Raw genomic sequence first — 23922 nt, 5'->3', positions numbered from 1 at the left:
TCAAAGTGGGTAAATAATATTATTAAGTCAAAAGAGGAAATAGACCTTTTAAAAATATTTTTAACAATTGCCTTTATGAATCATCTCACTACTGGAGTTATTTGTAGTCCCTCTCTTATATTGTTAGTGGGAATGCAGTTTGGTATTTTTTCCAGAGAACACCTTGGCAATAATAACCAAAATGACAACATGCAAACACTTCAACTCAGAAATTTTGCTTCTAGAAATCCATCTGAAGGTAAGAATAAATGGGCAAAGCTGTATGTACAAGTGAAAAATTATAAACAGCCTAAATATTGACCACTTAATGGTTATCTTTACCATCTACTGGTTGAATAAATTATAACATAAAATGGAATACCATAACATAACATGAAATGGAATACCATAGAGCTGTTAAAAAGGAAAAACATTATACATGAAAAAACATCCATGATATATATTACTAGGTGTACCAGTTAATAATGCAGATTTGCCCTGGCTGGCTTGGCTCAGTGGATGGAGCATCGGCCTGCGGACTGAAGGGCCCCGGGTTCCATTCCAGCCAAGGGCACATGCCTGGGTTGCAGGCTCGATCCCCAGTGGGGGGCGTGCAGGAGGCAGCCAATCAATAATTCTCTCTCATCATTGATGTTTCTCTCTCTCCTTCTTCCTTCCTCTCTGAAATCAATAAATATATTAAAAAAATAAATAAATAAATAATGCAGATTTTTTTCAATAGATGGAGTTACACATATGTTGATATGTATGCGATTTGATATGTATGCTATTTTGTTGTATTGACAGCAAGCTTCAAAACTTCATATGTCAAATTTTCTGAAGGTGTTAACATAATAGATATTTTTACACTTAAAAATGTTGAATTTGCCAAAACCGGTTTGGCTCAGTGGATAGAGCATCGGCCTGCGGACTGAGGGGTCCCGGGTTCGATTCCGGTCAAGGGCATGTACATTAGTTGTGGGCACATCCCCAGTGGGAGGTGTGCAGGAGGCGGCTGATCGATGTTTCTAGCTCTCTATCCCTCTTCCTTCCTCTCTGTAAAATATCAATAAAATATATTAAAAAAAAAATGTTGAATTTGCCCTAACCAGTTTGGCTCAGTGGATAGAGCATTGGCCTGCAGATTTCAGGGTCCCAGGTTCGATTCCGATTAAGGGCATGTACCTTGGTTGCGGGCACATACCCAGTAGGGAGTGTGCAGGAGGCAGCTGACCGATGTTTCTCTCTCATCGATGTTTCTAACTCTATCCCTCTCCTTTCCTCTCTGTAAAAAAAAATCAATAAAATATATTTTTTAAAAAAGATTAAATGTTGCTCAGCAAACAATTGCCAATCATTTACAAGCAATGGGAAAGATTTTAAAGGAAGGGAAATGGGTGCCACATCAACTGAACGAAAGACAAATGGAAAACCGAAAAATCATCAGGAAAATGTTGCTTCAACGGCACGAAAGAAAGTCTTTTTTGCATTGAATTGTGACTGGCGATGAAAAGTGGATTGAGCCGAAACCGGTTTGGCTCAGTGGATAGAGCATCGGCCTGCGGACTGAAAGGTCCCAGGTTCGATTCCGGTCAAGGGCACGTACCTTGGTTGCGGGCACATCCCCAGTAGGAGGTGTGCAGGAGGCAGCTGATCAATGTTTCTCTCTCATCGATGTTTCTAACTCTCTATCCCTCTCCCTTCCTCTCTGTAAAATATCAATAAAATATATTTTAAAAAAAAAGAAAAGTGGATTGAGAATCCCAAATGCACAAAATCATGGGTTGATCCAGGTCAACCATCAACATCAACTGCAAGGCCAAATTGCTTTGGAAAGAAGACAAAGCTATGCATTTGGTGGGATCAGGAAGGTGTGGTGTATTATGAGCTTCTAAAACCGGATACTGATCACTACCGACAACAAATAATCAATTTGAACCATGCTTTGATAGTAAAATGACCAGAATGGGCCAGAAGACACGGCAAAGTAATTTTGCTTCATGATAATGCACCATCACACACTTCAAAACCAGTTAAAGACACGTTAAAAGATCTTGCCTGTGAAGTATTAACCCACCCACTGTATTCACCAGACTTTGCTCCTTCAGATTACCACTTGTTCTGATCGATGGCACACGCACTTTCTGAGCAGCACTTCAAGTGGAAAATTGGGTGTCTGAATAGTTTGCCTCAAAACAAGAGATGTTCTATTGGGATGGTATCCACAAATTACCTGAAAGATGGGGGAAATGTGTAGCTAGCAATAGACATTACTTTGAATAACACACTTTTGATGTTTCTCTTGAAATTATCGTGTTGTCTTTGATTACAAAATCCGCATTATTAACCAGTACACCTAGTATATGTGATATAAAGGAATATAGAGAATAATCCCCATTCACTTTTTTTACAGGTGAAATACAATATTATATTATCACTCACTTTTTAAAAATATGAGTATATATGTACACATCTATATACACATATATGTTTATAGAAGTATTTAAAATCTATTAACAGCAATTATTAGGAAAGTCATTACGGTGGGGGGATTTCCCTTTCTCTTTATTGTTGGCGTAGACTACAACAATTATGAACTTTCAGGAAAAAAATTAAGATACTCCCAATGAAAAGCTAAATATAAGTAAAATTGATTTAAAATTTAGAGAACTCTGTTCCATTAGATTTTTTTAAAATTAAAGTTGTCTCCAAGGATATGAAGAGCAAAATGGTGAGTAAGAAGGCACCAACATGGAGGAAGGAGTCAAAGTGGAGGGATATGGAAGCTACAGAAGAGCTTGGGCTGGGGGAGCAGGGTCCCTACCTCAGGTGAGGGCAGCTGAGTGGGCAGCTGCCCATCCAAGGTGGTGCTCAGCAGCTGTTCCCCCAGGATCTCAGTCAGATGGTGTGCTATGATCTCCTGCTGTTCCCAGCTGCAGTGGTTCTCCAGGGACAAGATGACTGGATAGTCTGATGTCTGAAGTGAGGGAAGAGGACTCTGAAGCCAGAGTTCTAACGTCTATAACCTCCTTGCTTCTCCAGGCTCACCTAGTTGCTCACTCAACTGAGTACCCTGATTGCTAAACTCCTCCAACCCCATTCCAAGCCTCAAGGAGGTCTTGCTGGGTCTGGAGCCCACCTCACATATAAAAGTCACTCTTGGTGCAGCCACTGTGCAAAGCAGTATGGAGTTATCTCAAAAAATTAGAAGTGGAACTGCCTTACAACCCAGCAATTCCACTTATGGGACTATAACCAAAGAAACCCGAAACACTGATTCAAAAGAATATATGCACCCCTTTGTTCATTGCAGCATTATTTACAACTAGTAGCCCTGCGCACAAATCCGTGCACCAGTAGCTTGCTGCCACCGTCCTGTAGCTCTCCGCCTGCTGCCCCGCCCTCCTGTAGCTCCCCCCACACCCCCTCATAGCTTGCTGCCCTGCCCCCTCCTGTAGCTCTCTGCCACCTGCTTGCTTGCTGCCCTGCCCCCTTTTGTAGCTCTCTGCCGCCCGCTTGTAGCTTGCTGCCCCTCCTGCTGATCTGTGATCCAGTTGTTATGTGGTTGGTTGTTATATTCCTCTCTTATTATTATTTACAATAGCCAAGATTTGGAAGCAGCTCAAGTATATATCAGTAGATGAGAGCATAAAAAAGCTGTGGTATGTTTACACAATGGAATACTACTTGGCTGTAAAAAAAGAAGAAAATCTTATCCTTTGCAATAGCATGGATGGGCCTGGAGAGCATTATGCTAAATGAAATAAGCCAGGCAGAGAAAGATAAGTACCATATTATTTCACTCATATATGGAATCTAATGAACAAAATAAAACTAACAAAATAGCCCTAGCCAGTTTGGCTCAGTGGATCGAGCATCGGCCTGTGGACTGAAGAGTCCCAGGTTCGATTCCGGTCAAGGGCATGTACCTTGGTTGCGGGCACATCCCCAGTGGGGAGTGTGCAGGAGGCAGCTGAATCGATGTTTCTCTCTCATCGATGTTTCTAACGCTCTATCCTTCTCCCTTCCTCTCTGTAAAAAAATCAATAAAATATATTTTTAAAAAAACTAACAAAATAGAAACAGGTTCATAGATAGAGAACAGACTGACAACTGTCAGAGGGGAGGGGGTTGGGAAACGGGGTAGAAAAGGTGAAGGGATTAAGCAAAAAAGAAAAAAAACACACCTCATAGACACAGACAACAGTATGATGATTACCAGAGAGAAAGGGGAGTTGGGGGAGGGATAAATGGTAATGGAAGGAGACTTGACTTAGGGTGGTGAATACACAGCACAATGTATTGTAGAACTGTACACCTGAAACCTATATAGTTTTATTAACCAATGTCTCCCCAATAAATTCAATTAAAAAGAAAAAATTAAGGGACAATTAAATGATGAGCATAATAAAAATTTTAAGTGTAAAAAATAATCCTAGCCCTAACCGGTTTGGCTCAGTGGATAGAGCGTCGGCTTGCGGACTCAAGGGTCCCGGGTTCGATTCCGGTCAAGGGCATGTACCTTGGTTGCAGGCACATCCCCAGGGGGGAGTGTGCAGGAGGCAGCTGATCGATGTTTCTCTCTCATCAATGTTTCTAAATCTCTGTCCCTCTCCCTTCCTCTCTGTGAAAAATCAATAAAATATATTTAAAAAAAAATAATCCTAGCCGAAACCGGTTTGGCTCAGTGGATAGAGCGTCAGCCTGCGGACTGAAGGGTCCCGGGTTCGGTTCCAGTCAGGGGCATGTACCTTGGCTGCGGGCACATCCCCAGTGGGGGGTGTGCAGGAGGCAGCTGATCGATGTTTCTCTCTCATCGATGTTTCTAGCTTTCTATCCCTCTCCCTTCCTCTCTGTAAAAATATCAATAAAATATATTAAAAAAAAATAATCCTATATAATAAAAGGGTAATATGCAAATTGACCCTAATGGCAGAACGACCAGAACGACTACTCAACCAGTCACTATGAGGCTCACTGACCACCTCTTGGTTCTTTTCCCTGGCCGGCAGGCTCCAATCGCCTGATAGTAAACAGGGAACCTGGGGTGGGTGGCAGGGGATGCAGGTGGTGCCAGGCCAAAGCCCCAGCCCCATCAGTCATCCCACATACAGAGAGCCACCCACAGTGGGGGCAGGGCCGGCGAGAACGGCCAACCTATCAGTCCCTTCCCCCGGCCGTCAGGCTCCGATTGCCCGATGGCGAACAGGAAATAGGGGGTGGGTAGCAGCAGGGGGCGGGACCAGCTGCAGGCAGCTAGGGAAGATGACCCTGATCACAGGCCAGGCCTAGGGACTGTACCCACACATGAATTTTGTGTGCTGGGCCTCTAGTAAATAAATAAAAGTCACTCTTGGGCCAGGTCTGCGTAGCTCAGTGGTTGAGCATTGATCTATGAACCAGGAGGTCATGGTTCAATTCCCGGTCAGGGCACATGCCCAGGTTGCAGGCTTGATCCCTAGTGTGGGACATGCAGGAGGCAGCTGATCAATGATTCTCTCTCATCATTGATGTTTCTATTTCTCCCTCTCCCTTCTTCTCTAAAATCAATAAATATATATATTTTTTAAAAAGATGGAAAAATCCACTTAAAAAAAATTAAAAAAGTCACTCTTGGGACCCCCAATCTCAGACAAGTGCCAGAGCCAACCCATGTTCCTTTGGGATGTTAGGGTTTTCAGGCTCAGGGTGGGTAGGCCAGGCCACTCCCCTTGTTAAATGCTCATGTTACACTCTCAGGCTTTAATCTCAGGTTCCTATCATCTCCCAGTCCTACCCACCACTTTGTCTATTTCCTTATCCACGGCCTCTCTCAGATAGGTAACGAAGTTGTTAGAAATGACTAATCTCTAGTAATTACCTCTATGACAACTAATTACTAGTAACACAGCTAACACTTACTCATAATAATCGCTTAATGTTTGCCTGATGCTGCCCTGGCTGGGTAGCTCAGTTGGTTAGAGTGCTGTCCCAATATACCAAGGTTGTGGGTCCGATCCCAGGTCAGGGCACACACAAGAATCAACCAATGAATGAATGGATAAATATGTGAAACAAAAAATGGATGTCTCGCCGAAACCGGTTTGGCTCAATGGATAGAGCGTCAGCCTGCAGACTGAAAGGTCCCAGGTTCGATTCCGGTCAAGGGCATATACCTTGGTTGCGGGCACGTCCCCAGTAGGGGGTGTGCAGGAGGCAGCTGATCGATGTCTCTCTCATCAATGTTTCTAACTCTCTATCCCTCTCCTTTCCTCTCTGTAAAAAATCAATAAAGCCGAAACCGGTTTGGCTCAGTGGATAGAGCGTCGGCCTGCGGACTGAAGGGTCCCGGGTTCGATTCCGGTCAAGGGCATGTGCCTGGGTTGCGGGCACGTCTCCAGTGGGAGGTGTGCAGGAGGCAGCTGATCGATGTTTCTCGCTCATCGATGTTTCTAGCTCTCTATCCCTCTCCCTTCCTCTCTGTAAAATATCAATAAAATATATTAAAAAAAAATCAATAAAATATATATTTTTTTAAAAATGGATGTCTCTCTCTTCTTGGATAGTCAAGTGCAAGGGGAGGGTAGAATAAATGTAATAGATGTATACTGGGTCCTGCACTGGGAATAGAAGATCCTATTTCTTAACCCTGTAACATTTCTCTTCTGTGTGGTTTTCTGAAATGACTAGAGGCCTGATACATAAAATTCGTGTAAGAGTATGCTTTCCTTCCCCAGCTGCCGGCACCGGCTTCCCTCTGGCACCCAGGACCCAGGCTTCCCTCCAGCCACCAGCAGGCACCCAGGACTTGGGCTTCCATCACAGTCCCAGCTTCGTCCGGAAGGTTGTCCGGAAGGACGTATGGTCTAATTAGCATATTATGCTTTTATTATTATAGACTAGTGGCCCGGTGCATGAAATTCGTGCACGGGGGAGGGGGTATTCCTCAGCCCAGCCTGCACCCTCTCCAATCTGGGACCCCTTGAAGGAAGTCTTACTGCTGGTTTACAGGGATTGGGCCTAAACTGGCAGTCGGACATCCCTCTCACAATCCGGGACTGCTGGTTCCTAACTGCTCACCTGCCTGCCTGCCTGCCTGATTGCCCCTAACCACTCTGCCTGCCAGCCTGCTTGCCCCTAACTGCCCCCTGCCGCTGGCCTACTTGCCCCCAAAAGCTCCCCCCCGCCAGCCTGATCCCCCCCCCAACTGCCCACCATGTCAGTGTGCTCTCCCCCAACTGCCTCCCCTGCCAGCTTGCTCACCCCCAACTGCTCCCCCTACTGGCCTGCTCATCTCCACCTTCCCTCCCCACTGGCCTGCTCGCCCCCAACTGCCCACCCACTGTCCTGATCACCTCCAACTGACCCCCACTGATGGCCTGCTTGCCCCCAACTGCCCCCCCCCCTGCTGGTCTGCTTACCCCCAACGGCCCCGCCCACCAACAGCCTGATCACCCACAACTGCCCTCCCCTCTTGGCCTCTAACCACCTCTACCTCAGCCCTGCCACCATGGCTTTGACTAGAAGAACGTCTGGAAGGTCTCCTGGAAGGTCTCCTGGAAGGTCTCCCAGTCTAATTAGCATATTACCCTTTTATTAGAATAGACTAGAGGCCCAGTGCATGAAATTCATGCACGGGGGGGCGGGGGGGGGTGTCCCTCAGCCCAGCCTGCACCCTCTCCAATCTGGGATCCCTCAAGCGATGTCCGACTGCCTGGTAGGATCGGGCCTAAACGGGCAGTCAGACATCCCTCTCACAATCCAGGACTGCTGGCTCCCAACTGCTTGCCTGCCTGCCTTCCTGATTGCCCCTAACCACTTCTGCCTGCCAGCCTAATCACCCCCTAACCACTCCCCTGCCAGCCTGATTGATGCCTAACTGCTCCCCTGCAGGCCTACTCACCCCTAACTGCCCTCCCCTGCAGGCCTGGTCACCCCTAACTGCCCTCCTCTCCAGGCCTGGGTCTCTCCCAACTGCCCTTCCCTGCATGCCCGGTCGCCCCCAACTTCCCTTCTCTGCTGGCCTGGTCACCCCTAACTGCCCTCCTCTGCAGGCTTGATCACCCCCAACTGCCCTCCCTTGCAGGCCTATTCCCTCCCAACTGCCCTCCCCAACTGGCCATCTTGTGATGGCCATCTTGTGTCCACATGGGGGCAGCCATCTTGTGTGTTGGAGTGACGGTCAATTTGCATATTATTCTTTTATTAGATAGAATAGAGGCCTGGTGCACAGGTGGGGGCCGGCTGGTTTGCCCTGAAGGGTGTCCCGGATCAGGGTGGGGGTTCCCTTGGGGCATGGGGCGGCCTGGACGAGGGGCCTGTGGTGGTTTGCAGGCTGGCCATGGCCCCTGGCGACCCAAGCTCCCAGCCCCTCCTTTTTTTCTTTTTTTTTTCAGCGCCTCCTTGAGCAGAGGCCAGGGCCAGCTGGAAGCAGTTATCTGGGATTTATTTATCTTCTATCATTGAAACTTTGTAGCCTTGAGTGGAGGCCAGGGCCTGGGTGGGAAGCTTGGCTTCCTCCATCGCCAGGGGCAACACAAGCCTCCTGCTGGGTCCAGCTCTGTGGCTGTCGCCATCTTGGTTGGGTTAATTTGTATGCTCGTTCCTGATTGGCTGGTGGGTGTGGCTTTTGGGTGTAGCGGAGGTAAGGTCAATTTGCATGTTTCTCTTTTATTAGATAGGATTGTTTCAGCCCCCTTTCTTCTTTGAGCACCCACTCTCTAAAATCAATAAATTTTTAATATTTGCCTGATGCTTCACAGTTAAAATCTCTTTTACCAAATGCCATTTGACCTAACCTCCCTTTGTCCCTTCACCCTCTCTAGACCCAGACCCAGACCCAGCCACTTTTTCCTCAGATCCTCTTGTCTCACAGTATTCCCATCCTGGAGTTCCTACCTGGAAGGCATACTGTGCTAAAGTGGCCACGACTTCTTTGAACAGGATACGGGAGGTCAGGGTATGTCCATGGTAAACAACAGGCTCCCCAGTAGGTCCATCCCATACATCCACCTCCACACAGCGGCACCCTCGCTTCAGGGCCCTGCAAGAACCCCAAGCCCCCAGGGATAGGAGGGGTCAAGGTCTAGTCTTCCACCTGGGGACTATCTCCCCACTATGGAGAGAACAGTGCACTTACCTCTCAAGATCCCTGTTCAAGCTACATCTCCACAGACCATTCTCTGCCCACTGGAACACTGCTGTAGCTCACACTTATCTCCAACACTTTCCCTCACTCCCAACCAACTCACAATCTTTCCTTAGTAAGTCATCACATACGGCCTCATGATGCTCTGATGTTCTGGTTGTATTTCATTATACAACACCTGAGTTACTCAAACTCTCAGTAAATTTACTTTCTCTACTGGACCTCCTAGGACAGAAACTATATGTTCCGTTCATGTTTGTATCCCCTGAAGCTACTAGATCAGTAGTAAGTGCAAAGATACTTGACTTTCTATCTAATGCATGATTGATCACCATAAAAGTAGTTACCATTTATTAGGTATTGACACAGATTATATCATTGAATCCTCACAACAACCTAGACAGAATAGACACTGTTATCATTTCTGTTTCACAAGTGGGGAAAGGGAGGCATAGGGAGGTGAAATATTTAGCTCCAGAGTAACAGTGAGGTAGTTAGGATTTGACCTCAAATGGTCTGACTCCAGAACCTATGTTTTTAACTCCTATGCTCTACTGCAAGCATGTCAAACTCACGGCCAGCGGGCCACATGTTCAATAAATGAGGCACGTGGCCCGCTGGCTGCAAGTTTGACATGCTTGCACTGCCTTCCATTTAACATTTAGTTTATTTATTTATTTAAAATAAATCTGTCAGGGCCTGAGTTCAAAAAGAGTTTCATAGCTTATGAAAGAGAGAAGCTCCATTTACCCATAGGTTTTAATATCACTCTCCCACCAGTCTTCAGTATCTCCTCCAAGTCTCTCAGGTATCCAAGGATCCTCAGCCCCCAAACTCACCCCTCACAACATATTTTTGATTCCTGTTACCACTAACAGTGTCCTAAATTTCCCACAGGTGTTCCCTTCTCATGAGCTTGATTCCTCCCCCTTTCCTCCCCACTGCACCGTATATATCCCTCGACGCTGCTCTGGCCACAAAGCTGGTCCCCCACCAGGTAGGTGTTGTGAGAGGAGTTGATGTAGTAGTGGTTCAGGGGTTGAGTCATATCCTGGTAGATGGGGAGGCAGGATGGATTGAAGATGTCTCCGTCCTTCGAGTAGAGGTAACTGAGGAAGCCATCCATGCTCAGCACATGCCGCAGCTTGCCTAAGGTGTGGAGTAGGGGGACACTGGAATGAGAGAACTCTGACTGGGAGCACCCCAGCACACCCCCAGCCAGTCCACCCCACCCCTCTCCAGGGTCCTGCCTGTCATATGGTGTCCACTCCCAGCCTCCAGAACCTGAACTTGCCCCCATCCAGTCTCTATCATTTCAATCATCCCCACCCTCAGAGAATGTTAAAGCTACAAGGGGAATCATTACAAACATTCTAGTTCGATGCTGTCCAATAGAACTTTTTACAGTGATGGAAACTGCACTGTTCGATATGATAGTCTCTAGACACTTAAGGCTACTGAGCACTTAAAATGTAGCTGTGTAACTGAGGAACTAAATTTTTAAATATATGTTTTTATTGATTTGAGAGAGAGAAGGGAAGGGAGAGGGACGGGGGAGAGAGAGAGAAAAAGAGAGAGAGAAACATTGATCATTTGCCTCCTGCACACCCCTGCTGAGGATCAAGCCCTCAACCTGGGCATGTGCCCTGTCTGACCAGGAATCTAACCAGCGAACTTTTTACAATTTATCCTCACCCAAGGATATTTTTTCCATTGAATTTTAGAGAAAGTGAAAGGGAGGGAGGAGGAAGAGAAGAGAGAGAGAGAGGAAACATCAATGTGAAAGAGACACATAGACTGGATGTCTTCTGCATGCACCCTGACTAGGGATGGGGTGCAAACCCGTAACGGAGGTACATGCCCTTGACTGGGAATCGAACCCAAGACACTTCAGTCCTCGGCCGATGCTCTAACCAGTGAGCAAATCTGGCCAGGAAAGAAAGAACCAGCAACCTTTTGGTGCAAGGGAGGACACTTAACCAACTGAGCCATACCCGCCAGGGCAGGAACTGAATTTTAAATTTTGATTTTAGTTCATTTAAATTTAAACAGTCACATGGTGCTCATGGCTACCATTATGGGCAGCACAATATTCAGTTTGAAGGGGTAATTTTATAGATAGGGAAACTGAGGCCCAGAGAGAATCAAAGTCAAAGGCTTGTTAGCAACATGACCAAGGTATCTTTGTTTTATTCCCTGGGCTGTGTAGCTTCTGCCAACCATGACCTAAGGGTTTTTTTCCTATTGTCAATTCCCATATGGTATTTTGCCTTGGACCACACTTTCTTCAAGGGCCAGGTCCTGTCACCCTTCCATAGCCCTCACCCATTTCAGCATGGGCTTCATATATTTACAACAACAATGACTAACAGTTTTTGAGTACTTGCTCTATACAAAGGATGTTACATTCAACATCTCTCTTAATGCTCTCACCAACATGATGAGGTAGATGTAATATAATCTGTTTTGAGAGGTTGGGTAACTTATCCCATGTACATAACCAGTAAGTGTAAGGACTTGAACTCAGGCAGCCAGGTGTCAGAACCACACCCTACACCACTGGGCTGTGCAATTTCACTGAGGGAAACATTGCTGTAGGTTGGGGGGTCCCTTGGAAGGCAGAACAATTAGATTCTCATGCCCAGTTTCTTGTTCCAGATTTGATAAGGCCTGAAAATGCTGGAGAATGGCAGCAACTTTCATTCTTCACAGTAATACATCAGATCAATAGGTTAAGTCCACAGATGCCAGGTACTTTCATATGCATTATTTACATTTGATCACCAATTATTTTAAAAATGAAAAAATTGAGTCTCATATTAAGCAACTTAACCAAGGTTACTCAGTAAGAAGCAGAGTGGGAACTTGAGCCGAGGTCTTTTGACTGATAGTACCCAGCAGGCAGAGTATAGCATCTGATAGTTGAGTGCAGGGGGAGGGTAGAATAAATGTAATGGATGTAGTAAATGTAATAGAAGATCCTATTTCTTAACCCTGTGACATTCCTCTTCTATGTGGTTTTCTGAAATGATTGCTTTCAGTCCACTTTCTTCTCTGAGTACCCACATGAATCTGCAATTACTGATTTCAACTTGACTCTAACTTCCATGAATACATTGCCCTTGTCTTGACCTACTACTGTATCTCTGGTGCCTAGCACGTAAGTCCTGCCACATTTAGGTATTCAATAAGCACTAGTGGAAGTAGAGTGTGAAAGAATGAATGAATGAATGAATGAATGGAAGGAAGGAAGTGGGAATTGAGACTTAGGAAACCTGGGTCACTTGTCCAGCTCTCACTCATCTCATCTCTAATCCTTATTCTCAAGAGAGGCACCAAGTAAGAATCAGATGACCTGGGTTTGAATCCCAACTCCTCCTCTCATTAGCTGTTGGCTTTAAGCAAGTAATTTTATTGTTCTAAACCTCAGTTTTTCTCTCCTATACAACTAACTCAATAATAAAACCTATTTCAACAGGTCATTGTAAGGATTAAAAGAGGAAAGGCATGTAGAGATATTGGCACATTATGGAATACTTGGCAAAAGCCCAATCTTGATTTTCAAGATTGTAGTAGGAACTAAATGAAGTAAGGCACGTGAAAGTGCCTTGTAAATAATTTCTATATATATAAAAGGCTAATATGCAGTGTCCCCTTGGGAGTTCACCTGGGAGACCAGGAGTTCACTCCTGCACTATGACATGTGCTGACCACCAGGGGGCGGCATGGAACATGGTGGGCTACCAGCGGCAGCTGGGGTGTTGAGGGACCGAGGGAAGGAGGAGACAGGGAGGTAGGGAACCTGATAGGCCCTGATTGGCGGCCAGGCCTAGGGACCCTATCCATTCATAAATTTTGTGCACCGGGCCTCTAGTATTATTAATAATGTACCAGTAAATTCCTCACATTCTGAAGGGAATGGAGAAAAGGAAGATGTCTACTAAAAGGGCAAGGAGAAAAATTTGAGGGCAGAGAGGGCATATTTTAGTTGTGTTTGATAAATGCCGACTGATTGACCTCATCATCATCCCTCTCAGCCAGGGGATGACTAGCTTCCTACGACTTTAAGGGACTTAGAGACTTCAAGAACCATTTGCTAAACTTGGAGAAAGCCCAGGAAAGGGCAGAGAGCCAGCATTTAAAGTGATAGCAAACAGGAACCATGAAGGGAACTAGAGGAAAATGAATCATATGCACTAGAGGAGAAGAGACCAAAGCAAGAGGACCAAGTATTTTATATATCCACTGAGGCCAAAAGCTGATATCAGGAAGAACTTTCAGCAAGTGAAGGATGTGCAACATGAGCATGGTGGAGGAAAGGGGTCTTGTGCAATGTTCTTCCTCTGAGAGATCTAGCATTACAGAGGATACTTCTGTCTTATCTGGGCAAGAAATGGAAATGGCTGCACTCCTTTGAGAAGTGGCTGAATGAGATGAAGATGATTGGGCAGGGGACTGAGGTAGGGGTGGACTCAGCCTTCCTTGAGTTAGACAGAAAGCTGCTGATCTCTGGACCTTTCTGGTCATAGTCCCCTTCCCTGCCCCTGTCGGGTGCCTCTCTGCTCTGGTCCTCTTACCACTTTCTGAAGGCTCATGACGGTCAATGAGTGCCAGAGCAAGGTCAGAAGCATGGTCTCCTTCTTTCTGCTCCTCTTGGAGGAAATCCACAAATTCCAACAGGGTCAGCTTCTGCCCATCAGCCGAAAAGTTTCCAAACAGTTCCTGCACCTCAACACGCTTAGTCAATGCCTTATAGAACTCTATAAATTCTTGTCCTTCCAGAGTGTCAGATTGGGACGTGTCTGCTGCCTGCAAAGAGGGTTTAGAGGAGATTGGACAAACCCTTTATTTTTTTTTATTTTTATTTTTAAATATATTTTTTTATTGATATTTTACAGAGAGGAAGGGAGAGGGATAGAGAGCTAGAAACATCGATGAGAGAGAAACATCGATCAGCTGCCTCCTGCACACCTCTCACTGGAGATGTGCCCGCAACCAAGGTACATGCCCTTGACCGGAATCAAACCTGGGACCCTTCAGTCCGCAGGCCGACGCTCTTTCCACTGAGCCAAACCGGTTTCGGCTGGACAAACCCTTTAACAGCAACTTTTATGGCCTTTACTTGTCTTATAAGGACAGTCTTACTGACAGATAGATCCAAGTATGCTTCCACAGAATACATGATACTTGGTGTTCAAAGAAGAAGTCACTTCAATAAGTAAAAAGCAAAATTTCAGCCATACCATTTGCTACTAGAAAAAATTTTCAACTAGAAAGAATTGAAATCCCCAAAGGTCAAAATATCCCTCCTCCTATTTATTCACATTCTAGTTGGAGTTTTCTATTGTTCTAAGCACCTGTGAAAGTCTGGCCATGGACAGAGAGGTCCTTGAGGTCTGATATAATAACATGTTATTATTTACCTCTTATAAGATTATAAATCATCTTTCCAACAAGACTGAAGAGTAAGAAGCATGGCCTACACTTCCCATTGAGCCTGGCATAGTGCTAAGGGCACATAATAGTCAATAAATGAATGTTGTTGGATAGGATCAGAGTACTTATGGTCAAGTGAGAATGTGGCCTTATTTGGTTTCTGCAAATCCTTTCCTGGAAGACTCACCTGGAAAAGCTGAAAGGCATATTCTTGTTCCATTTCCACATTCATCAGCCGTAGTAACCGCTGGACTTCTTGGAAACTCATCCGACCATCCTGGTTTTTGTCTCCACGCTGGAACCAGTCACTCAGCCATCCAGGTCCAAGTCAAGGCAAAAGCACTGTGTGTGTTTGTATGTGCAGATGTGTGTGCATGTTCATCCACTGACATCTCTCCCTATCTTTGCTGTCTGTCTATCCCCCACACAAATGAATTTTCCACATTAGTTTCTAGAATAACCCCCCAGAGTACCTATCTACCTTATCCCTGCATGGCTTAGGTGCCAGCAGGTACCTCTTTTTTTTGCAGAAAGTCCAGATTCCTTAACATAGAAGTTAATACCTCCTGTGCCCCCATAATCTGGCCCCAACCCAGTCTGCTCAACACATCTCTGTCCATTCTGCACTTTAGCCAGAACCCCAACTCCCCACTCTGTGATGTCCCAGCTCTCCAGCGCTTCAATTTCCTATCTCTGGGCCTTTACTCATGCTGTTCCTTCAGGCAGGGGTGTCTTTACCTCCTCTCTTAATGTTCAAATTATACTCATTTTCAAGGCTGAAATACTACTTCCTCCCTAAAGCTTTCTCAGAACCCTCTCAGCTAGAATTAAATACTTCTTCTTCCTTTGAACAGCCTCAAATAATCTAAGTACCATAACAGTTCCATGGTATTTAGATTATTTACACAATCCCATCCTCTCCACCAAGGAAAACAATATCTGAGTCCCATTTATCTTTGTACCCCTACAGCCTGGCATATAGTGCCTGATACATTCTGTTTAATAGCTGGTGAATGAGAGGATGAATGAATGAAAGAACTAGCATAGAAGGTAAATACAATCTAGGAAACTTGAAGTAAGTTGATACCACTAAGCTTTTGAAGGGATTGCTTCCCACTCCTGTGGTAGTTAACGCCACTAAGATCTTCTGTTCAGCTCTCAGGATCAGCACCTTGTTTGGCCCCTGGCCTCTTGCTGTCCCTTCCCCCAAACCTAGGAGGCCTGATGCATGCCCAAACTCTGCCTGGCTATGCTTTTGTCATCCCAAACCTCGATTCCTTCTTCAGTATTCTCAGTCTCACATCGGTCTGAACTGCCCCTACCCACCACATCTGGACTCTTGGGCTTCCCTAGCCCTATACTCCCTCCCACCTGTCTCTAGCCCTGCAGCATCTGCCTCTTCAGTGACCCTGGCCCCCACTCTGACTCCATCCTGCCCGATACTGGTCCAGCCTCTCCTGTTGGTCCATGCTGGTGACAAAGTCCACCAATAGCTGGAGCCCCTTCATCCAGATCTGGGCCTCTTCCACACTGTTGGCCACCAAGTCCAAGTTGGAGCGGCGGCCATGGAAGACGATGGTAAAGCCCTGCTCCAGGGGGAACTCCTCTGCCAGGCTGCGCAACAACTCAGATTCATGGCCATTACGCACTGTATCCACGTCAGAGATCGAGACTGCCAGAGAAGAAGCAAGTGGGAAGACAGAGGAAGAGAGTTCGCCAAATTGCAGGAGCTAATGATCAAGGACCATTAATTACTCTCTTCTTCTCTGTGAAGCCATAGAGAGGAGGAACCCCAGCCTCCACAGGCTAAAACCCCAAAAGCTTTAGTATAGGGAGATGCAGACCCATGGGATTCAGGATTCCACATGAATCACTGCTGTGTTCATAGGCAGCATGGCAAGGGGCCTGTGCTGGGCATGGCAAGACCTGGCTTCCAGCTTTCAGCTGGCAGTATGACACAGACAAAAGAACTTAATCCTCAGTGTCCTCATCTTCAGTAAGGGATGGTCCCTTACATGGGCAGATCACAAAAGGACTGGTGGGGCTGACAAATGGAAGCACAGTTACAGGGTAGAAGCAGTTACACCAAAGCATAATATGCCCAATTTCAATTCTTTCATTCCAGGTTTGAGAGTTTCCTCTTTCCAGAGAGGAGGGAGCCAGAGAAATGCTCCCACCCTCTTTCCTCAGCTGGAGATGGTGTGGAACGTGAGCTTTGATATGGCTCTAAAGCAAATTCCCTTAGATGTGTCCTGTGATCATATTTTTAGAGGGATCATAAAGTATTCAGCCAATAGAATGCACACTTATGATGCATTTATGACATTTTAAAATATTCACTATAATGGCTAATATTTATTAAATGCATCTGGTTTCAGGTCCCATGCTTTAGACATTAATTTACTGAGTCCCTGTAATCTACTAGGCAGGTACTGTTTAACATCCATTTTACAGATGAGGAAACTGAAGCTTAGTTTAAGTAACTTGTCCAAAACCACTCAACTAGAAAGTGGCAGAGCCAGGGCTTTAATCCAGCCAGTCAGATGCCTGAGATCATGCTCTTATTATAATAAAAATAACAAGATACATAATGTATGATTTATTGAGCCTTATTATATGCCAGGACTCTTCTAAGTCCTTTACATGCAATAATTGATTGTATCCTGATAACAGAATTAAGAGGCAAATACTGTTATAATTTCCATTTTATAGACTCAGGCATAGATACAAGTGGGACAGCACAAGGCAACATCATAGGACCCTGGTCCCTCTCCTGCTATCAGATGCTGGGCTCCTCAGGATTCTATCCACCCATATGCCCACCCTTAGTTATCCATGTCACTTACAGCTGGCCTTGGCTCTGCCTCCGACCTGCCGGGCATGCCAGACAGTCATGCCATCTTCCTGAAGTCTGAAGTATCTTAGCTTCTTCCAGTTTTTGGATCTCACCTTGCGCATCAGCATACCTTTCTGCATCAGCAGCACGTCTTGACTGATGGGTAGCCCTGAGCCAGGAGAAGCAGGGGCTGGATAGCCAACCAGGGATATGGAGGACCCAGGAGGAGCTCTTGAATAGGGGTTCAGCATCCTCCCCGTCCCTGGGCTGTCTCCCCAAGCCCTCTTCTGCAGGGGTACTCACGGCCTTGCAGCAGGGATGCCATCACCCACTGCTCCACCAGCTGGCAGCAGAGTCACCTAAAGGAGTAAGGAGGAGCAAAAGACTGGATTAATCTTGGTGATTTTAGAATAACAGAACAAGGGAGGAAGAGAAGGAAACCAGTGTTTTCTGACTGCCCACTATGTGTCAGGCATTTCATCTATATAGTCTGTAGCTCTTTTTACTTCTAATTTGAATTTGGTGACTACAAGGCTTAGAAAGGCTAAGAAACCCGCCTCAAATCACATAGGGATTCAGAATTTGAAGCCAAGTGTGTCTGATTCCAGAACCTTTGCTGCTTCCCATAGCCATCTCCAGAGAGGGCTAAACCAGGTCTTTCTGCTAAATACTCCTCTCTTTCCCAATACCCCATATTCTACAAGATAACCTCATGTCACACTGCTCAGCTCCTCATTATTAAAAACCACTATCTTGCTGACTGCCCTTGCAGAATCTGGAATCTCTACATCTTAGTCTTCTCTTCTCCAGATAAAATCATCTTAAACATCCTAACTTCCCTATTCTGCGAGCCCTCTCTATGCTCCCATGTAGACCATCCAGCTTTGAAATCTTTCTTTACTTTTAATTTATTTTATATTTAAAATTTTTTGTTAATCCTCCCTGAGGATATCTTTTCATTGATTTTTAGGGAGAGTGGAAGGAAGAGAGAAAGACAGAGAGAAACATTGATTGCTTCCTGCACGGAACCGTGGGGCCGGGGATTGAGCCTGCAACTGAGGTATGTGCCCTTGACTGGAATCCAACCTGGGACCCTTCGTTATGCAGGCCCATACTCTACCCACTAAGCCAAACCAGCTAGGGCCTTTTCTTTTCTTTATTTTTTTAAAATTGATTTTTAGAGAGGGAGAGGAAAGGAGAGAGATTTGTTGTTCCACTTATTTGAGCATTCATTGGTTGATTCTTTTATATCCCCTGACCAGAGATCAAACCCAGAACCTTGGCATATTGGGATGATACTCTAATCAACTGGGCTACTTGGCCAGGGCTCCTGAAGTGTTTCTTTTGTCTCGTCTACAACACTTCATGTTGTACATAGCTAAATAAGCCATCTTCTTCACCTTCACATGGTAAAGCATATTTTATACTCCTTTTCATAAGTTATTCTGAGAGTTTTAATGGACCATATAAATTATAAAGTCTCAGAACTGCATTTTTAAGTTTTCTCTACCTACTAAAAAAGAGTGCCTCCTTTATGATATATGCTAATTTAGGACCTGGTTCATTTGTCCTAGTAAGTAACAACAAACTTCCCTTGAAAAGAACTAGAAGATTTTATATATAGCCACTTTGATTCTAGCTTTGCCCATATAAGAAATGCTCAATTCTTGACCAAATCATTCAGAAACTGGCAAAGCCCATGAAACATAAACCTCTATGTTTTTGTATAAGCAAAGTATCTACACTTGAATAGAAATGTTGTGCTTTTTAATTAATAAGGTTAAAATGTTGACATTGGTGAACGTCTAAAAAACTAAAAGAATCTCTGAAGCAACCATTTGATTAATGCTCCATGAAAACATCATGCAGCCTGGCCGGTGTGGCTCAGTTGGTTGAGCATTGCTCCTTGCACCGAAGGGTGACCTGTTGAATTCCTGACCTGAGCATGTGCCCAGGTTGTGGGTTTGGTCCCTGGTCAAGGTGCATGCAGAAGGCAATGATTGATGTTTCTCTCTCACATCAATGTTTTTTTTTCTCTCTCTCCTTCTCTCTTCCTAAAAATATCAATAAAAACATACATTTTTAAAAAACTTAAAAAAAAAAAACATCATGCAGCTCAACTCTCTATATTTTACAAATGAAAAAGCAGAAGTCTAGAAATGTGATGTGACTTGCTGAGGTCACAAAGCATATTAGTACCTTATGTCTCTAGTGGGAAGAGCCTATAAAGTCACCTGAGGATAACTAAGTCTTTGGAAAGAAGGCAGAGGTCACTGAAAATACAGCTTCCCTGACTGTAGCACCTAGAAAAGGCTTTCTAAATGAGTAGCAATGTGCAGGTGTCAGAGGGGATGGAGAATCAGTCAGTACCTAAGTGGGAAAGAGAGCTCAAGGCTTCTCTCAAGAGAGAAAGATCCCTGCAACGGTTCCAAAAAAAGAAAAGGTTTTGCTGGCTGAGACTGAATAGGAGAGCCTGGGTGAGAAACCCCTGAATGGAAGAAGGGCTGCAGAGTGCTTCCTGGGAGACAGAAGAGCATCACTATTTTTCTGGGTAGAGACACACAGTTTGGAACCTGAGGCTTGCAAAAGCTATATTAAGACTGAAGTAGAAAATAACAAACAGGTCCCTCTTAAGTATCTCAGATCCTCAGACTCTGGGGTGGGGTGGGGATGAGGGTCAGCCTGGAGCTGAAATTGAAACCCCCTTGCCAACAACCTATAATATCACCACTCTGAACTTCAGCTCCCATGTCTTGGGCATAGGGACTCTGGGATGGGGTGGACCTTGGCCCTGGGAGAAGAAAGAATTACCTGACCTTACACCTGGGTCCAGGAGCCATACAATAATGTCCTAAAACAGGGGAAGCCTGAAAACAGAGCCCAAGTACCAGGATGCCCCTATTTTGGAGCCTCTCAGACCAGCTTTAGAAAGTTCTTTTATCCTATTTTGCCAAACACTTACAACCCCAGAACTTGGCATGCTCTTCAAATCCTGCTCCCATTCCTGAATCACTATTTCAAATCTGTATCTAGGTGACATGTGGCCATGCATAAGAGGGCCAGTTTCAACACAAGGAGCTACAGAATGTCAGAGCTGGACTTCATTTTCTAGAGAAAAGGAGTGAGCACTAAAAAAATTAGCTCAACTGCCAGAGTCACCTAATGAATTAAGTGGCAGAACTAGGATAACAACCAAGGTCTCCACATGACCAGCACAGAGATCTCACCAAGACTCTGCCCTTAGAAAGGGCTTTCACTAGGAAGCAGGTTAAAGCAGGGCTAAGAATCAATGAAGAATATCAAAGTTATGTCTTTCCCTTCCATCATTTGTGTTTCCTCCATATCCCACAAAACAGCTTTTCTTTTCTTTCTTTTCATTTTCTCTCTTTTCCCCACCCTCTGCCTGACCCAAACCTTTTTTCCCCCCAACTCACTCTTTTCTCTCCTGTCCTCTCTGCCTCTCTACTTGCTCACTTGTCAGCCTCTCTTTGTTCTCTTTTCATCCTTCTCCCCATCATCTCATCCTCTCTTTTTTTCTGGTTCTCAGCCCATGAGGATTTTGAAACTGTGGTCCAGTAGCACGTCCCTCTACTTAGCCTCACTTTCCCCCGTATCCTGGGAGACTAACTAAACAAACTGCCCAGAGAATGCAACTTAGAACCCAAGTGTTCTAGGTCTCAGTGTTTCCTCTGGTGTCTGAAGGTAAATTGGTAAGGATGCTCACAGCTGGTGCAGGTGTGGTTAGAAAAGAAGACACAAAAGATTTGGGAGTAGGAGCAAGAGGCAGGGAGCAAAGGATTAAGACTGTGAGTAAGAAAGACTGGTCTTAACTGTTCACTCGTGGACACACATGTGGAGATCCTCCAGGGTACAGATAATTTCCTCTATAATACTGATGAGAAAACAGAGACAAAAAAATGAGGTGGGAAGTAGCCAGGGCTGCCAAGCAAGATTTGGTCCTCAACTTCCAGGTGGTTTATGGGAGACATGGCAGAAATGTCAACGGCATTACAGTGGGATTCAGGGTGTCTCCAGTCTTCCTGAGGAGCAGGAAGGAAGAGAATCATTCTGTCTACTCTTTTTTTCTAAGTTGTTACGTTTTGTCTGCTCTTTTGCTTCTGAGCAGGATTATGCCTGGTTCATGTAGAGAGGACAGAATGCCCCCAGACACAGGTCCTACCCCCGGAATGTCAGAGCTTGAAGACTTTTTATAACACATATAATCCAGAGGTTCCTGGCTACATCAATATTCCCTGGAGAGTGTCTTATAAGAGAGATTCCTTAGCTTACAACCTACCAGATCAGAAATTCCAAGAATGGGGCTCAGGTAGATTTATTTTTATCAAGCACCTCTGACACACAGGCAAGTCTGGGAAACCCTAAACTCCCTCTTATTACAGATCAGGAAGTTGGGGACCAAAGTCACCTACCTGATTGATGGCAAAGTCAGGACTAGAAGCAAATGCTCTTCCCAGAACAGCACTTGGGCATGCCAACAAACTGTCTTGGTCCAGTGAGCAGGCCAAGAACGAGTTATAGAATTCAAACCCTGGCTCTTTCCAATGAAGTCTCATAATTCTCTCCCTATTACCAGGGGTTCCTCTACTCCACCTGGGCCATGGCCAACCCTCATTTAGTAATCCTCAATCCGTTAATGAATCTATGCTAAAGCACAGTTATTCCAATTCTCTCTCTCCTTATATGATGGGGCTCACCTCTAAGTGGCAGCCCTGGGTAGCTAAGAAGTCCCATATAAAGAGGTGATTGACCCCAGCCAGCAGGAAAACTGTAAGTCAAAGAAGATAAGCTAGAGAGAACCAGGGGGTCAGAGCCTTGTGGATCTGTTCTGGCAAAGAGTCCAGGAGTCCATATATATATATATATATGGCATATATATATATGGCATATATATATATATATATATATATATATATATATATATATATATATATATGAGGAATATATATATATTTCTCGCCTGAGGATATGTTTATTGATTTTAGAGAAAGAGGAAGGGGGAGAGAGAGAGAAACATTGATGTGAGAAACATCAGTCAGTTGCCTCCCGTATGCGCCCCGACTGGGGATCAAACCCACAACCCAGACAGGTGCCCGGACTGGGAATCGAACCCACAACTTTTTGTGTACTTGTGTACGGGATAATGCTCCAACCAACTGAGCCACCCGGCCAGGGCCAGAGTGCATTTTAATCAAGGCATGGAGAAGGCAGACCTAGGGACTCAGGCAGGCAGAACATGGAAGAAAGGCTGGTCAGAGCCTCCAGGCCCTTACCGTGTGCAGGATAGCAGTCCTGTGTCTGTGAGCTCTGCAGTGCTTGCTCTCCACTGTGGGATGAGGAAACCCAGCCGGCTCCTTCTCTCCTTTGCTCCTCTTGCACTCGCTGGCTTTCTCCCCTCCTCTACTGCAGTTTGCTGCTGTGACTGGCAGAGTTACAGCCAGAAGGAAGGAGTGGGGTGGGGGGGGGGGGAGTGTGAGCTATCTTCAGTCCAGCCCACCCAACTCTTAAAGGCCCAGGACACTGGTCAGTGAGGGAGTCATGGGGATAGAGTGGGTAGAAAAGGATTAAGGGGAGGGATTGGAGCACCACATCTCCAGGGAGGAGGAGCCTGGCTGCCCTTCATCTTGGTGCCAGCCCTCACTGACCCCAATCCAGACTCAGCTCTCAAAGTGAAATCCAAGGAGTGTCTGAGTTGCAGTGCTCCATGAATCACGGCTTTTCATTCTGGTTGGTTTCTCTCTGCATGTTATACAGCTGTCTTTGCCCTTATTTCGTCTGGCTTCTTTCCATGGTATCCGTTTCCACCAGCCTGCCTGCTTCTGTATGTCTGCATGCTGCCTTGCAGGGCACTCAGTCTAGCTTCGCAGTACAGTGAAAGAAAAAAAGGAATAGGATGGAAAAGGAAGATGAGGAGAAAGGGAGGAGAGGAATGATCTTAAGGGTCTAGGGAGACAGATTAGTATCTGTATATATAATAGGCACTTGCTAAATACTTAAGGAATGTATACAGGAATTCATTTGTTCCTTTACATTCATTCATTCTATGAGCATTTGCTCAGCACCTCCAATGTGCAAGGACATACAGTACATGTGTGTTTATAAAGAATGTGTGTGAAGCAGACTCACCATGTGTAAGAATCAAGGGCAAAAAGAGAAGCACAAGACTGGAAAGACCCAGCTGGGAAAGGAAGGTAATGAGCTTCTTATATAAGGGTGAATGAATAGGCAGCTGAAACAGAAACCAAGATTGAGGAAAGAGGACCAAGTTAGGAGAGGAATAGGTGATTGTAAAGGGCTTTATTATGGCCCCATACTTCACAGTGAGAAACTGAGGCCCAGAGCAGTTTAGTCAATGTCCTGGACTCACCTATCATTAGCAAAGACAACCAGTCCCTTACACTCTCCCAAGCACTGTGAGCTGGGACCTACTTTTGCTCTGCCTTGGAAAGACTGCAGGGTATGGCTCTTTCTAGACCAGTAGATGACAGTAAAATAGCTGAGGGCATAGGGCACAGCCCTGTACTTG

At 45.3% G+C, this 23922-nt stretch overlaps 1 protein-coding gene across 4 annotated transcripts in view; it reads right to left on the bottom strand.

Annotated features, from left to right (window-relative positions):
* Positions 1-22807, bottom strand: part of PLCD4 (phospholipase C delta 4) — a 32003-nt gene extending 9196 nt beyond the window's left edge. For 2 of the 4 annotated variants that reach the window (XM_080669414.1, XM_080669415.1), the window contains exons 1-8: positions 22670-22762; positions 17389-17737; positions 15986-16214; positions 14730-14859; positions 13684-13915; positions 10054-10255; positions 8857-9001; positions 2804-2956 (exon numbers count right to left, since the gene is read on the bottom strand). In XM_080669414.1, the coding sequence (XP_080525540.1) occupies positions 2804-2956; positions 8857-9001; positions 10054-10255; positions 13684-13915; positions 14730-14859; positions 15986-16214; positions 17389-17629 (1332 nt within the window). In that variant the 5' untranslated portion in view covers positions 17630-17737; positions 22670-22762. Of the gene's footprint in view, positions 1-2803; positions 2957-8856; positions 9002-10053; positions 10256-13683; positions 13916-14729; positions 14860-15985; positions 16215-17388; positions 17738-22669 lie in introns of all 4 variants that reach the window. The other 2 variants (XM_080669417.1, XM_080669416.1) reach the window with 2 other exon arrangements.
* Positions 22808-23922: the final 1115 nt, after the last annotated feature.

This window comes from Plecotus auritus, assembly GCF_963455305.1.
Source record: "Plecotus auritus genome assembly, chromosome: 5".
In the NCBI taxonomy this organism is placed as follows: Eukaryota; Metazoa; Chordata; class Mammalia; order Chiroptera; family Vespertilionidae; genus Plecotus; species Plecotus auritus.
This window is presented reverse-complemented; position numbering and strand designations above follow the sequence as displayed.